At 37.2% G+C, this 15,063-nt stretch overlaps 1 protein-coding gene across 2 annotated transcripts in view; it reads right to left on the reverse strand.

The window, feature by feature from the left end:
- OGDHL (oxoglutarate dehydrogenase L) overlaps nucleotides 1–15,063 on the reverse strand; it is a 62,653-nt gene that overhangs the window by 29,261 nt on the left and 18,329 nt on the right. For both annotated transcript variants that reach the window (XM_068950640.1, XM_068950639.1), the window contains exons 4-12: nucleotides 13,040–13,142; nucleotides 8,555–8,670; nucleotides 6,485–6,639; nucleotides 3,408–3,554; nucleotides 2,707–2,797; nucleotides 1,998–2,177; nucleotides 1,504–1,632; nucleotides 929–1,108; nucleotides 534–686 (exon numbers count right to left, since the gene is read on the reverse strand). In XM_068950640.1, coding sequence (XP_068806741.1) covers nucleotides 534–686; nucleotides 929–1,108; nucleotides 1,504–1,632; nucleotides 1,998–2,177; nucleotides 2,707–2,797; nucleotides 3,408–3,554; nucleotides 6,485–6,639; nucleotides 8,555–8,670; nucleotides 13,040–13,142 — 1,254 coding nt within the window. The remainder of the gene's footprint in view (nucleotides 1–533; nucleotides 687–928; nucleotides 1,109–1,503; nucleotides 1,633–1,997; nucleotides 2,178–2,706; nucleotides 2,798–3,407; nucleotides 3,555–6,484; nucleotides 6,640–8,554; nucleotides 8,671–13,039; nucleotides 13,143–15,063) is intronic.

Consider the following 15,063-nt stretch of genomic DNA (forward strand, 5'->3'; position numbering starts at 1 on the left):
CATGTACGCAACAAGCTGTTGGATACAACTGCCACTTCTAGGTGATCAACATGAAAACACAACTATACTTATGAGCGTTCAAATACTGTCTTACTGCTGAATCAAAATTCTAGATATGAACCAAGTTCTTCCCTCTCCAATATTCACATCTGAACACTTTTTTAAAATCTCAAAACTGAAGCAAACTTTCTTCTGTGTATATTACACCTACATGCTTAATCTCAGTACTTTGCAACATTTTCAGTCCCTTTTTTTCAACAATATGCATGTACACTCACGTGGACTTCATTCCTCCTTAGATCATAAAACAAGGATTAAAGTTACAAAAATTACTGCAGTAGTACTTCCAAGGAGGTGAGCTTTAAAACTTTCTATTTTACATAATAATTGAAACTGAATCGAATCAGAAAGCGTCAAAGAGGGAAGACGCAATCACAGTACTGAAAAAAGGTTGTTAAGCAAACAGCATGCAATGATAGTTATTTCTTCCTGCAGTTTCATAAGTAGCCTTTAACTCTGTTGACATGTTGTACCTCAAACTCCTGTAGCGTTACAGTCCCATCTGCAATCAGTTTGTCAGCGTACTTCTTCAACACTGGCACCTGCTTATGAATCTGCTTATACATTAGAGGCTGGGTGAACATTGGTTCATCCATTTCATTGTGCCCTCTTCTACGGTAACAAACCTACAAAGGAAAAGATCGCTTCTGTTGGTAATGAAAGATGCCCAACGAAATCTTTCAGTTTAATGGTTTTACAGAGATTTAGAGGGTTTATGATAAAGAAACGTTTATGGATTCTTGTAGAGTTTTGGGTTTTTTAAACAAAGAACATATGCTTCTTGACTGGGTCTTCTAAGCCACATAAAAATAAGACAGAGAGTAGTATATGATACACAGAGCAAAGAATGAAGACACCCAAGACTTACCAAGTCAACGACGACATCTTTATTGAATGTGTTTCGCCATTCTGCAGCTACACTGCACACATACATTACTGCTTCAGGATCATCAGCATTCACATGAAAAATAGGAGCATTTACCACACGAGCAACATCAGTAGGGTACGGAGATGAACGGGCCATTCGGGGGTCTGTGGTGAAGCCAATCTAAAAACCCCAGAAATTACATTGAAATGATGTAGCATCTCTCTCTACTTCAGTTTGAATGCTTGAGATTTTCATTTAATAGTCATTTACATGGCAGTAGTCTGAGCTTTTCATTTTGGCAGCTATATGAGCTTCTTTTTGCTCCCTTAGAAACAAACAAAGCAAACCAAATCCCATCAAGTGTTACAAACTGAATAAAATAAACAAACACAGGTGATACAATATTATCTACTCAGAGCCGCTAGATACTATTATCATTTTCAGGAACATCCTAATCATTCTAGTAAACCAAGGCGACAGTATACCCAGCTAATAACAAACCAAAACAACAAAAAAAGAAATATGCTAGCAACTATTAAACAGATACATTGATTGGGAAATGCTCTACTTATTACCTGATTGTTGACCACAACATGAATAGTGCCATTTGTGGTGTAAGATGGGAGGTCACTAAGATGAAATGTCTCATAAACCACTCCCTGTCCTGCAAAGGCAGCATCCCCATGTAATAATATGGACATAACCTAAGAAGAAGGGTTATACACACAGATATTAGAAAGCAAAAACTGCAATCTAAGCTCCTCAGGAGGATCTCTTAGCTCTATGTTTCTGTAGTGCTTACAGAATAAAATCGTACTTTTATCATAAACTATAGATTTGTCTGCATTCTGCTTGCTTTGTTCAGCACCCAAATGAAAAAAAGTTTTAAACCTACTCCCTGAAGCTACCCTAGAGGTCAAACGCTTTATCTAGTCCAATGGGTGGTATATTCTTTTATGGAAAAGAGGAAGACTTCTCCACAATATAAAACTTGTGGTAAACCACTTTTACTTAAAAATATTATAAAATCCTACCAGGAAGAGTTACTATGACATGAATCTATGCTTACCTTTTTTCCTGCCATATCCCCTCGATAAAACTGTTCAGCTTTAGTCTTCCCCTGCACAACAGGATCCACTGCTTCCAAATGAGAAGGGTTAGCCATCAGGGACAGAGTGATTTTCTTATTTGTTGCTCGGTTGATCCTCTCATGGTACATTCCCAGGTGATATTTTACATCCCCAGATCCCTAACATGCAAGAGATGGTCAAGGTTCAAGCACGTCATTCACTGCTCCCAATTCAGTATGTCTAAAATTTCTCCTTCGTTTTGAAAAATGGATTTAGCTAGTTATGCATCACTACGCACTGTAGGTTTGATAGCGTAACTTCACGTTTGAACGTTGTTCCTGTTTGATTTTCTCAGTATCACTATCCAACACTTGATTAATATTTACAGAACACTGACATTCTTTTCATGTACAGGAAACAAAGAAAGATGGTTGGGAGTACCTCAGTCAAATGACCTGGAACTTCCATGCCTACAATCATTTTTTACTTTACAAATGAGACACTTCCTGCACGTCAGATGTCAGGTGTAGTCTTTAAACTCTTTGTCAAATTTCATCAAATCGTATCCCTCAAACTAGAACACAAGATGATGCCTTTCAGCAGCTTATAAGGCCATGTGATAATGACCATGACCAAAAACGACTGAAGACTAAGTAACTACTTTGAATGTTGACTTCTCTGTATAGATAAAATGATGAAGCATCTTACCTCATCAGCTGCTTCAAGTTTCGGATCAAACTGACAGAAGATCTGCTCCAGCTCTTTTCGGATGACATTAGCCAAAACATTCAGCCTACCTCTAAGGAAAATTCAAACACAGTTATGGCTCAGACATGGTAATCAACAGTATTATTAGCATAAAGCTTATAAAATTGGCAGGTCATCTCTTTCAGAAATTTGCAGTTAAGAAGTTCAATTTAAACTTTTAAAATTTAAATCCTTTATTCTCCCTTTCTCCCTCCCACTGCAAAGTTCCTCCAACGCATTCCCACTAACACTCTAGAACACCTAATTATCCGTATGTGAGCAGTGAATTTCATAGCTATCTCACAGTTGTAACATGATAACATTCATAATTAATTAATAATTAATGCAGATTGCATAAGAAAGTGCGATACTATCTCATCCAGCTTTCTCAGTTCTAGACTGCATGCAATGGGGTAAATAATATGGCTGCTGCCACATTTGCTTGCTGCTTCAAAGCATATTGAAGTGGCTTTGACTAGCATTCACCTGTGAAGCACTTAAAGATATTTCTCAGTGAGAGGTTATTCATGTTTCTGTTACTCACTAAAACTGACTTTTGCTTCCCTAGCTTCTTCAATACGACTCTGTTAACAAAATTCTACAATCCAAAACCTGTCTTAAGACAGGGAGTCCACTTGCTGGGGGGTTTCCACTGACATTACCTATGAGGCATCCCCATTATAACATATTCAATTCCCATTTCACTGGATTTATCAATGATGGTCTTAAGTGCAGGAATCATTACTTCACATCCTTCCAAACCAAATCGCTTTTCTGAAGACCACTTGCGAGCAAGAAAGTCTTCAAATCTTTGCAAAAAAAGAAAAACAAAGAGAGAGAGAGTATACGTATTAAGAAAATGTAGCAAAAGTTTATTACCAAACATCTTTTAGCAAATCAAACGGCTTTATGCTGTTTTAAAGCATCTCTCAACACATGTTTGTAGCTCTTTGGAGATAAATCATATGCAGGGGGGAGACATGGGAGGGAATTAAGTCTTCCTCTTCCACCTGAGGAGCGTTCACCAGAACTGCCGAGGTTAAACTCTGCTCCTTCCCACGTACACAAAATTTACATTGATCACTGGGAAGGCAGAATGACAGCAGAGAAGTCTTCTCTGTGGATTAAAGATCACATAAGCAGAGAATCTATATTTTCTGGAAGTAATATTCTGGAATAATGATCAAATACTAGAAGATAACAGCAACAGAAAGCACACTTAATTCATAGGCCTTTCTTAATGGTACAGTTCCTCAGACTATATGATGCAACAATTGGCACCCTGCCAAGAACTAGGACACTGGAATCTCAGCTACAACAGGAGAAAGATGTCAATCCTTGACAGTTCTGTGTTGTTTCATTCTTTAATGCATTTGGGCCAGAGGCAACGTGAGCGGTTAAAAAGTGCCTTTCAACAAACACTGAAAGGGTTATTTTTTGTAAAGCCTGGAGATAATGGAATGCGAAGGAAAATAAACCTCCATGAAAAAAAACCATTGGTTACATCATCTGTGCAACGTCTAGGCTAATAACACAGCCATAATCCATTAATACTCAGCATATTCCTCAATCTAAAGAAGTAAATGTCAGCATCCTAAGTGAAGTCCTAAAAGCAATGAAATGAAATGCTGCCAAAAGATAACAATGTCACCTTAGCTCACCCAGCAGTACGTTTACAGTTCAGGCATCTTAGCAACAAGTTAGATCCTCAGCTAAAATTAAACTGCCATAATTCCTCTGAAGTCAGTGGGGCTGTGCCAGTTTATATAAATTGAAAGAGGGGTTCCCATTTCAAGCAAGCCCCACAGGGCAAATCAAAGTGGTAGTTGTACATACGGTTCTCTCTTTGCAGCTGCAAGTTAAGCCAGTACTGCACAAGCAAAAAGTTCAACAAATGAGGTGAACTGCCACTAAGTGTGTAGAATTATGGTATTTCATCATCATATCTTGCAAGCCCATGTGCCACTGAGTTCACAAGGGCAGGCAGCACGCTCACTGCAGGTGGACTGCAGCTACTAGGTGCCCAACGAGGAACAAGTCTTATGAGAGACAGCTGCTTAAGGAAGGGAGAAGCTAGAAAGGCTTGACTCTGCACACGCATAAGACAACACCCCACATGGATCAGATTACACAAACAGGATCTGACATGTTTAGTAACACATACACATAAAAATATATAGATATCCAATGAGTACTTTTTGTAGTAGGGAAGACTTAAAAGTGACCTTTTGTTCAATAACCTGTCAGTAAACACCACAAAGGAGGAGAAATTCTACTTCAAAACTCAGTCTGAAGTACCTGAAGTACTACCATAGTAGTTGGAATTAACGTTTTCTGAAAACACAATTCTTCTGCAAAATGATGTCCATCTGCTTTACAAAGCCATAAATCTCAACAGCACAGCCAGTTTTTCACAAAAATAGATTTTTCTTTTGATGCTTTTCAGAGAAAAAAACACATGTCAGAGGTAACTGGATAGAAATTTCTGCAAATCCATTTTCAATGGACAATTAATTTGACAGAAGATGACTGCTTGGCTCCTTCATGGTGCTAGAAACTCCACGTCTTTCCATAGCTTAGACAGGCAGCAGTAATAGCATAAATTCTTGTCTCAAGATAGATGGAGACACTTCGTAGTGAGGGCTCGTTAAACTTACTGAAGTGCCATACTCATCTGACCATTAAGTGCCTTTACTTCTGTTTGCATTAAACTTTTACCGGACAAATGATCTTGCTATAATACCGGCAAACAAAACACCTAGCAACAATATCTTTGGTACCTCCTACGGGAACTTAATTTTCAACAGTTTTGAACAGAGAAGTTTAATCAAAAGAATGTTTCTTTATAAATCTCTAACTTTTGTGTTTACAAAAGGATATGCAAAGTGTTTCACACCGTAAGAACTGGAATAAATGCTGTGCCTCAGTAAGTCTTGTTCTAGGGGTGAGAAGGTAATTCACAGTCTGGGATCACAGTATCTCTGTACAGATAGCCACAATTGGAGCAGTCAATAAGCTGTTGCCAAACATGCTTCCACACATGGCAGAAAAGAAAACTCTTGCTGCCAGGTCATGCAACAGCACAGCACCTCTTGGCATGCCTCAAAAGAAAAAGGCAAAAACATGACTCGAAATCACATTATGCCACCCAAATCCAGTCCCATTCGGGCACAGTACTCCAAAGAGACTGTTTGCCTCCCAGTGGGCCAGACAAAGATCATGTCAACACTTCATTCATCCAAAATTTTTCGTCAATTTGCAATTAAGATGGCTTCTTTTGATCGTGCGCTACCAGAAAGATGCAAAGTAGACAGCATATTGCAGAGGAGCGTTATCAAAAGTTGCTCCAACACTTATTTTCCGACACAGGTATGAACCTTTAACACAGCGATCACGGACTAGTGATCTTAAACATTGCTAGTCTGCTGAAACAAATTTCTTCTCAGTTTTTCTCCATGAGCCAATGGAAACATTGCCAGATATGCCACTGAAGCTGCACACATCATAAAGAACACAGCCTTCATTTTAAAGAAATAGAATATTAAATGTCACTAGACAAACCCTGACATACTTCACAGTACAAAACTTCCTTTGATATTGCAGTCAGATTAACTACACCCACCTGTAGTCCAGATTTCACTTCCACCCAGCAGAGTTTACAGAGCACACCAGCTTCCCATGCCAGCTTACACTCAGCTATCGCTGAGCAGAGCAGTTTCCCAGCAGCACCCCAGCATACCTCATTGAGCGCACCAGCCTCGCCAGCAAAGTCCTTTTCTCCTCATTAGTAAACTTCATAACACCTGGTGTCTCAAACTTCTGTCGGATCCACTGGCACTGCTCTACATCATTGATGAACATAAACTCCAGGCCAATGTGTTGGCAGTAGGTATTCTAGGAGGTAAAAACATCAATACAGAAGCTTTAGAAGTTAACGGACTGTGAAGAAACAAAACGTAGTTTTAAACTTTCCATTACTCTTCCAAAAACTATGTTGTCGTCTTCCCCTTGCCCTATACTCTCCTCACATTAATCCTATAAGCAATTAAATTATTTTACTGAATCTTTACTTCTGCCAGCAAATAAGACAATTTTCTATGCAAAAGTAACATTTCAGAATTTTGAATCTGTAAGAATCTCATTTGGTAGTACATTCAAAGTAGGCCGAAATACCTGCCTTAAACTGATTGGCATATTTCACCTAACTCACAGCTGTTCTTATGAGCATAATACAGTCTTTACTTTGGATGCATAAGTGAAGATTTCAAGTCATTTACCAAAATTTACCCAGTCTTTTTTAAATGTCACCTGAGGTCAAGCAATAAAGATAATCAGAAGACAGTTACGAAGTCTCATGCAAATTGTCTGATAGCTGACAAGTCTCAGAAGGCTGGAAATCTGAAAAAGAACCCGAGCAGCTGAGAGCAGAGAAAGGAAGGGAGAAAAGGGCAAACATTCTTCAGATATTTTACCTCCTTCGTTTTTCTTCTTCTTTTTTTTTTTTTTTATATCTTAAAAAGAATATTTCACCGGAAAAAATGTTCAAAACACAAGCTAAGAGAAGCAAGGGATCCTATGAGTTTAATCTGAACTATAACTACTGTGGTTCATAACCACTAACTACCCAGTATATGCTCTCTACTGCCTCTAAAAAAGAAATCGATGTTAATTTCAACGAAAAAAATCCAAAGCTCTGGAGAGAAGAGGGAAACAAAAGGATTATTTCTCTTTGGTACAAATCACTTTCTTGAGGCTTTTAGATTTTGTAATTGATTTTTTTCCATTTATTTGCACATTATAATTTTAAGGACTATCTCATGAAAAATTGCCACACAGACATGCTGGAAGCACAAAAAATCCACAAAGCCAATACAGAGCTGAAACGCACAACAGAGAAGCTGTGGCTTAACAAGTTACTACATATTAGTTAAGCCTCCGTAAAAGTGGGTCAGATTTGCAAGTCAACACATTTCTCATCCTTGCAATACGTCAAGGCCAAGAATTGCTATATTCTCAGTAATGTATTTATTTACCTTCTCACAACTCACTTCCGTAATTCATCCTTTAAAAAGCCTCCTCACTCCTACCCTTTTTTATTGCAATAGATTCTATTGCTATGCCACCAAAATCTTCACAAGTTTAGTACTACAAAACCCTGAACAAACCACATTTGGAAACACTCAATACTCAGTAAGTACTTCAGCACTTTACAAATTCATTATTAGCACTATTTGTTGTTTAGAGTTCTCCTCCAATTATAATTATTCTTTTAACTGTCTTACTAGCTTTGATGACTTCACAGGGCATAACCATACCACCTGTCAGAGAACCAGATTCTAGAAAAGGGATTGGGGATGAAAGCAAGAACCATCAGTATCTAAAAGCCACAAATGGGTTTTCATGAATTTGGCACCCAACCCCTTACATTGTTATTCACGTAAAAGTCCCGCTAAAGCTAAGGTGGCAAGAGCAAAGGAGTCTTATCTGTGACAGGAAACAAAAACAACAACAACAAAAGTTCCAGGGTCTCTACTCCTTTTAAGCAGCACAAACTTTTTGCAAAAGTACGGCCTGAATTAGTTCTACCATATTCACCTCTTTTAAACTCATCCAAATCTACACATCTGGGACATCCAGTAGATGAAACCAGTGGTGCTGCCATCTCAGGTAACAGTGCAATGGCTATTTGTAATGCCATCTGAATGCTATATTAATAATTAACTAATAGTAAGTTCTTTCTGGCTGACAGCTTCTGGAAAAAGTTCACTTCTGTTCGGATGAAGTCACAAATCAAAAACGTCACACTGACCTCCAGCCGTCTGATGATCTCTCGTAAAGAAAGACTGGTCTCGCTTCCTCCTATGAAGGTGGTTGTAGGCAGCTGAAAGACTTTGTCCAAATCTGATTCATGCAAACCATAAAACCCTGCAACAGGTGCATAATTGGTTTGAGAAGCAGGGCAGGAGACAAAAAAACCAAACCAGCATTACGTTTTTCCAAAGCCCCACCAACTGAAGTTTAATAAAGCAATGTTAAGAAAGAAGGAACCAGATTAAGGATTTAAAATGTAAATATCTTTGAAGCATCCGTTCATATAATGTACTTCAATTTGGATTTAAAAAAGAAAAGTTTTCATTAAATAGTTATTATTTAACCAGAAGAACCAAATAATTCTTTGTAAAAGGCACAGATAGAAAAATTGAAATTAACACAAACTTTGTTATATTTTATACTTTAGCAAATATGCCATCAACTCAATATATTATATCTCATACTTCATTGTTAAGTGAAATGACTAACTGAAATGATTCAGGTTTCTTCCTTGCTCTATTGCAAGAAACAAATACAAAAAGAATAACTTTCCACAGACAGACATAATTGGTTGGAGATATATATACTAGATCGATTTACGCAAATTTAATAGCTAGACTAAGAGAAAACAGAACACACTCAATGTAACTCTGGGCAAACACACTGGCAGAATTTAAGGCATCTCTGCTCATCCATTTTCTCTTCCTCATTTATGTGAGGGCTGGCTACTTGAGAATTCATAGGGAAGTTGGTACGAAACAGCCACATACAGCAGTACAGCTGTATTTCCCATATCAGCTACCCCTTATAACACATAAGGATTTTTTCCTCCCCATAAAATAAAGGCTTGTTTAAGCATATCACCCCATCTTGATTTAGATATCTATAAACTCACTCTGGCTGAAAATGTGGTTTAAGAAAATAAACTTAACTACTATGCAATTTTGAAAGCAAAAATACACAACACAAACTAGATTGATGTCAATGCACATTAGAGACTTTACAGGATAAAGTTTAATCTTGACCTGTTAGTGGACAAAGGAAATACACATAAATTTTTTCATTGAAAGAAGCTGTATGTTTATTATCCACAAAGCATATAAATATAATATATATTATCTATGATTATAGAAATCAGGTGAAAATCATGTGCATGTGTGTGCATGTTAAAATATTTAAAAAACTAAAAATGGCTTCTCTGTTTTTAATTTTGACCTCTTTATCTTGATTCTGGATATAGCGCACGCATGTATTTAACACTGATCTGACAGCCTGCACTAACTCTTAAATCAATGTAGAGGAGTGCTCCGTATTCCCATTTAAACCAATTTCCTGAAAACGAAAGAGAAAAAAGCAATCCAGAGATTAAATAACTAAGTAACTTAGCATACAGGACAGAAGCAAGGCCATAGGACTGTGTTGCAACCACTTTTACTACGCAGCACTGTCAGTAATAACATATTTTGTGTTTCAAACAGAGTATATTTAAATATACTCTATCTGAAATAATAAATCTGGAGCAACCAAAACAGATGCCTGTGTACCACTACTGTATCAGTGTACACACACCACTGTGCGCCACCATTTTTCCTACTTTAACAGGTTTTTCCAGGACCAAATTATTTCTGCTTTCTAGAATGCAAAAGATGGTTTTTCTGAATGTCAGTTGAAACATAAGTACTTCTATCATCCTATATATATTTTTTCTCCTTGCTTTTTTTTTTTCCCCCCAGAATTCACAGGCTTTTCATGTGCTGTCATGCAAAAAATAGGACATGTACAAGAGTGATTTGGGCACAAACAGAACATCTGTGCTTTATACTCTAGCACTGCATATTTACTGAAGCATCACTTCATGTTTAAAGAGAAAAAGTCTTCCTGAACCCCAAGAGTTTTCCTGAAAACAGTTCTGGAACTTCTATTGTGCAGTAGGTGCACTTATAACTAGCTGCATTTTAGAGGCAGCTCCAAAAAGAAACTTCCTACCAGAAGGTTTCTGGAAGAAACCAAAAGGCAGGACGAAGAAAATACACAGGAAAGTCAAATATCAAAATACTTTCTGTACCATCAAAGAAAGGCCTTTTGCACATTTCCAGCCTGTAACCTTCTAGCTATCTCAGTTTGGATTTTTGAGTGCAGGTAATCTTTTTTTTTTGCTGTGCCAACACTGTGCTAGAAATTTTGTTTCCATCACAAATTCAAATTTCACCCTAGCTACATTCTCAGACACATCCCCTGATTCAGAATCCTAGCATTTTTTTCCTATGCACCTGAGGGTTTCAGTACCATCCCTTCCGGCCAGCCACAACACTCTGGACTAAACTATTTTTAAGGTTTAAGGAAATTTGTACTGACATGCCAAAAATCACCCATGTTCTGAACATTTAATAGATTCTCCTTGCTTTCTCTTCTCCCAGCAGGCCCCACCACTTTTAACATCTTAGTGTAGAAACTGTATGACACCATTTACTGGAGGAACAAAAATGCCTTCTTGCTTGATTCTTTCAAGTAAAGTGAAGACAATATACTTAAGTCTACAAGTAAATTTGCTGTGTGGAAGTTAGCTTATGAAGAAAGCCATAGGCAAGAAAAAGCGTTCTGCCTATTAGATTCAACTTAACCACATCTAACACAAATTGATTTCAGGACCAATACTTATGTTAGCATCAGAAGTAGTGTTAATTGCTACCTTTAAATTGAGGAATGTTTGTTTCTACGTAAAGAAGGAAACAGCATGTCCCTGTCTGGGCAGGTGAACGTTCCTAAAGTATTGTATAGTCCCTATGAATCAAAAGCTTTTAGTTAACAACAGTTTAACCGCAAGACTTCTAACAAGCTTTATTAAAATTACAAATAATGGTCATAGCATTACAGACCACAAAGATACCAAAGGCATGGGGGGATTGCAAAATACCATTCTAATTTTCACCTGTCTCAGAATAACATACACTATTTCTACCTTGTTTAACTCAAGGATTTATTTCATCAGCCTAACTTGCACAGATGTCAGTATCTGAGAACAAATTATATTTACTCAGTAAATGTCCACTGTATTTTCTAGTAGGTATTTTCCTCTAATTAAAGCTGACAACACTTCCAAATGAACCTCTGATTTGTGTAAGCACCTCTATTTACAGACTTAAGCACGCGACTGCCTTTCTAGGATGGAGGGCCATAACTGCTTCTTTCCCTATCACCAGAAAGAGAAAACAAAGAGGCAAAGAGGCAGTAGATATAATTACAGTAAAATTAAGCAGAATCCATTTTATCTGCTACTTGTACCATGTTTTATGTTTGGTCCAGAAAGCTTCCCTACATATCAAACAAAAACTCACGTAGTATCTTTATCAAGTAGTATACTTTCAGACAAAAGAGGTGGATTGAAAGGTAGGGAAAAACCCATCAGATATTTCTTTATTCCAGCGGAGCAGGAGGAAAAAAAAGAAAGGAAAAAAAAACACCTTGATCAGTGCAGATTCTCAAAGACACACCCTCTTCACAATCAGAATAATCCCTGCAAAAGCAGACTATAGTGTATTACACCTTCCTAGTAATAAATTAAAGTGATCATTCTTGGGCTTGGGCTATACACAGCTCAAGAATTCTACAGTTTCCATGTTTTCTTCTGATACCGCCAAACAGACTTCTTCAAGCATTACAGGAGGGATAAGCATCAGAGGCTAGATTCCAAATTTGGTATGAAATTTATACTAAGTTCCTCTATCCACATTTTTACCTGTTGCTCGTGTTTCCTATTGACTAGCCTTCAGACATCCCCAATCAAAAACAAACGCAAAGCAAAAAGGTATGAAGTAATTCAGATCACCAGGTTTTGGCCTAATGTACTCATTAGTATTAATTTCAGTGTGTACTCATTAGTATTAATTTCAGTGTGGTTCTAACACATAAGATTTTGTTTTTTTTTTTTTTTTTTTTTTTAAAGTGTTTACAATCATCATTCATCAGAACATCAATATACAGGAACCATACCTTACTTCAGCTTCCCTGAAAGCTTCCCTTATTCAATTACCTCGGCCCAATGAAACACAACAGAAATTACCATTGCAAAAAAGCATCTTTCTAGCCAAACAGCACCTGGTTTACTAGAGTTCCCCAAGCTCCACAAGACGTGAGTATAAGGAAGTTCCAGCTGCTTCTACCAAAAAAAACCCAAAACCAAAAACAAACAAACAAACAAAACCAAGCAGCGTACCACTCAAAAGCAGTAACAACAAGAGAATGCTATACCATTATACTCATTTGTTACGTGGTCATCAGTGGTAACTCAAATCAAAACATATGAGTAAAAGGAATGCCACCACTTCGTCATGATCCTTAACCTTAAATGGCTTTATTTCATTAAAAACAGCTATTTTTTCCTACAGGAATAGTATAGTAAACTGCTTTTATAATCATCTTTCTATTAACTTTGAAGACAACAATTTTTTTTTTCCTCTCTTCACACACAGTATAGCGTACTCACCGAGTTTATCAATTGTAGTGATTAAGTCAGATGGAACAAACGAATCCAAGTCTGCATCCAAAATTCCAAGTGGGTCTAACTGAGCCACATGATGGCCACGAATCTGAAAAAGAGGAAAATGGGTAAAAAACAAAATCAGGCTAATGAAAGTCAGATAAAGATTTAAAAAAGTGACTAATATCTCTCTACAGCACATAGATGAGCCATGAAGTGAAAAATAAGCAGACACAGTTAAGGCCAAGAGGGCCAGCTTTCCCACGTTGTTCTGCAAGAGTAGAAAATAAGCGTTACACCACTGGCTATTTACACTATCTCTATTAAAAATTGTTGCCTACACATGAGAATATTAATTTTGTCTGACACACAACTTTAAGTAGAATTACATTAAAATCTAAATAAAGAAAACTATTACATTTGAAGATTATACTCTAACTTTCTGGGTAAAATTAAGAAAGCGTGACTAATCTATAAATTCTATCATTTGCTATTTCGGTCGTCTTGTATTTTTGCTTAAATCCTCCTTTCAGCAGGTGCAGAATACCAACATACAGCACTGCTGACCTAAAACACAGATTGGTGACAGAGACTTCTATTGCAAGTGAAGGGATCAGTCTGCATGAGCTCTATCCCACATCACATAGTAACCTCCATAATACAGTCAACCTAGTTTTTGTTCAAAAAGGTTTGGGAATTTCATATTTATGATATGAATGAAATTGAAGACACCAAAGAACACAAACTCAATGGGGATTTAGTCAGTGGTCACTTATGAATAACACTGGTGTCAATACAAGCCATAAACTGTCATAGACTAGTGCCTTATATTAACATGTGACATCGCTACAGAAGGAATAACTAATTGGTCCAACAGAGCTGCAAATATTTTTTTTTTTTTTATATAATGCCTCTTGTGCATATTTCTCATATATCAAATTAGGTCATTAAAAGCTTTTTATATAGGTGCATATATGACTGGTTTTACTTCTGAAGGCTGAATTCAGATCAGCTGGGTAGAATTTCATTCACATTGCTAGTATCTTAATCGTCTCTGCAAAAAACATCAATAAACTGCAGTTTGATTGCATAATTATACTCATTAATGTGTAAAAGTGTGGCTTACCTGTAAGAAGTGACTTGTTAAAATGGTATTCAAATGTTCTATATTTGCAGGAGAGTACATACGAAAATGAATACCACTTACAAACTAATAGAAATAAAGCATTTTTTTTAGAACCGCCAGCCCTGTAAATTCAGCTTGGCCTCTGGGAATCCTTGCATCTTATGAATCACCAGTAATAAAGCTTCGACAGGCCAAACGATGCCCATGGCAACATCTGTGCCACCTCATTGTTTACAGCAGCACAAAGAGCATCTGACTGGAACTAAGCAAACAATTCTGTCTCAAGCATCACCAACACGAAAGAACTCACCTCCCTAAGCTACGTCTGTTCTGCAGTATTAGCAGGGGGAAGAAGAGTATTAGCAAGAACTCCAAAACCCAAAAGACCAAGGCTGTAAAAAACTGTGCCATATTCCACTCCAGGACTGGATGTATTTTTAATTAAAATACAGTATATCCCATAATCTCAACAGTTATTTTTTAATAACTGTATTATGAATAGGGAAACTTAGCAAAAAATTTCTACAACAGATATGGGTAAGCTAATATTAAGCACTGCAGTGTCACGAAAATTTACACAATAATCTAGTTTTCTACTCCTTACTTATTCAATCTGTTTACACAATACAAAGGCAGGTGTAAGATTCAATAGAATAGGCTGGGGAAAATCAAAACTATCCTCTTTTCTATCCACATATCCTTACACACAAGCTAGATAAAAGCCATGTTCCGATTTCAGAACAGTCATTATTGCCCATGATGAACAAAGCCAAGAAGAAGAAGAAAGAAGAAAAAAATATATGGAGTGAGAGATCTTTACAAGACAGGTTATACTCATCAGGCTGGGGGGGGGGGGAGGGAGAGACTTTTTAAAGAATTAATGAAAAAAAGGCCCACAGTAAGA

Source organism: Struthio camelus, chromosome 7 (genome assembly GCF_040807025.1).
Source record: "Struthio camelus isolate bStrCam1 chromosome 7, bStrCam1.hap1, whole genome shotgun sequence".
Classification (NCBI taxonomy): Eukaryota; Metazoa; Chordata; class Aves; order Struthioniformes; family Struthionidae; genus Struthio; species Struthio camelus.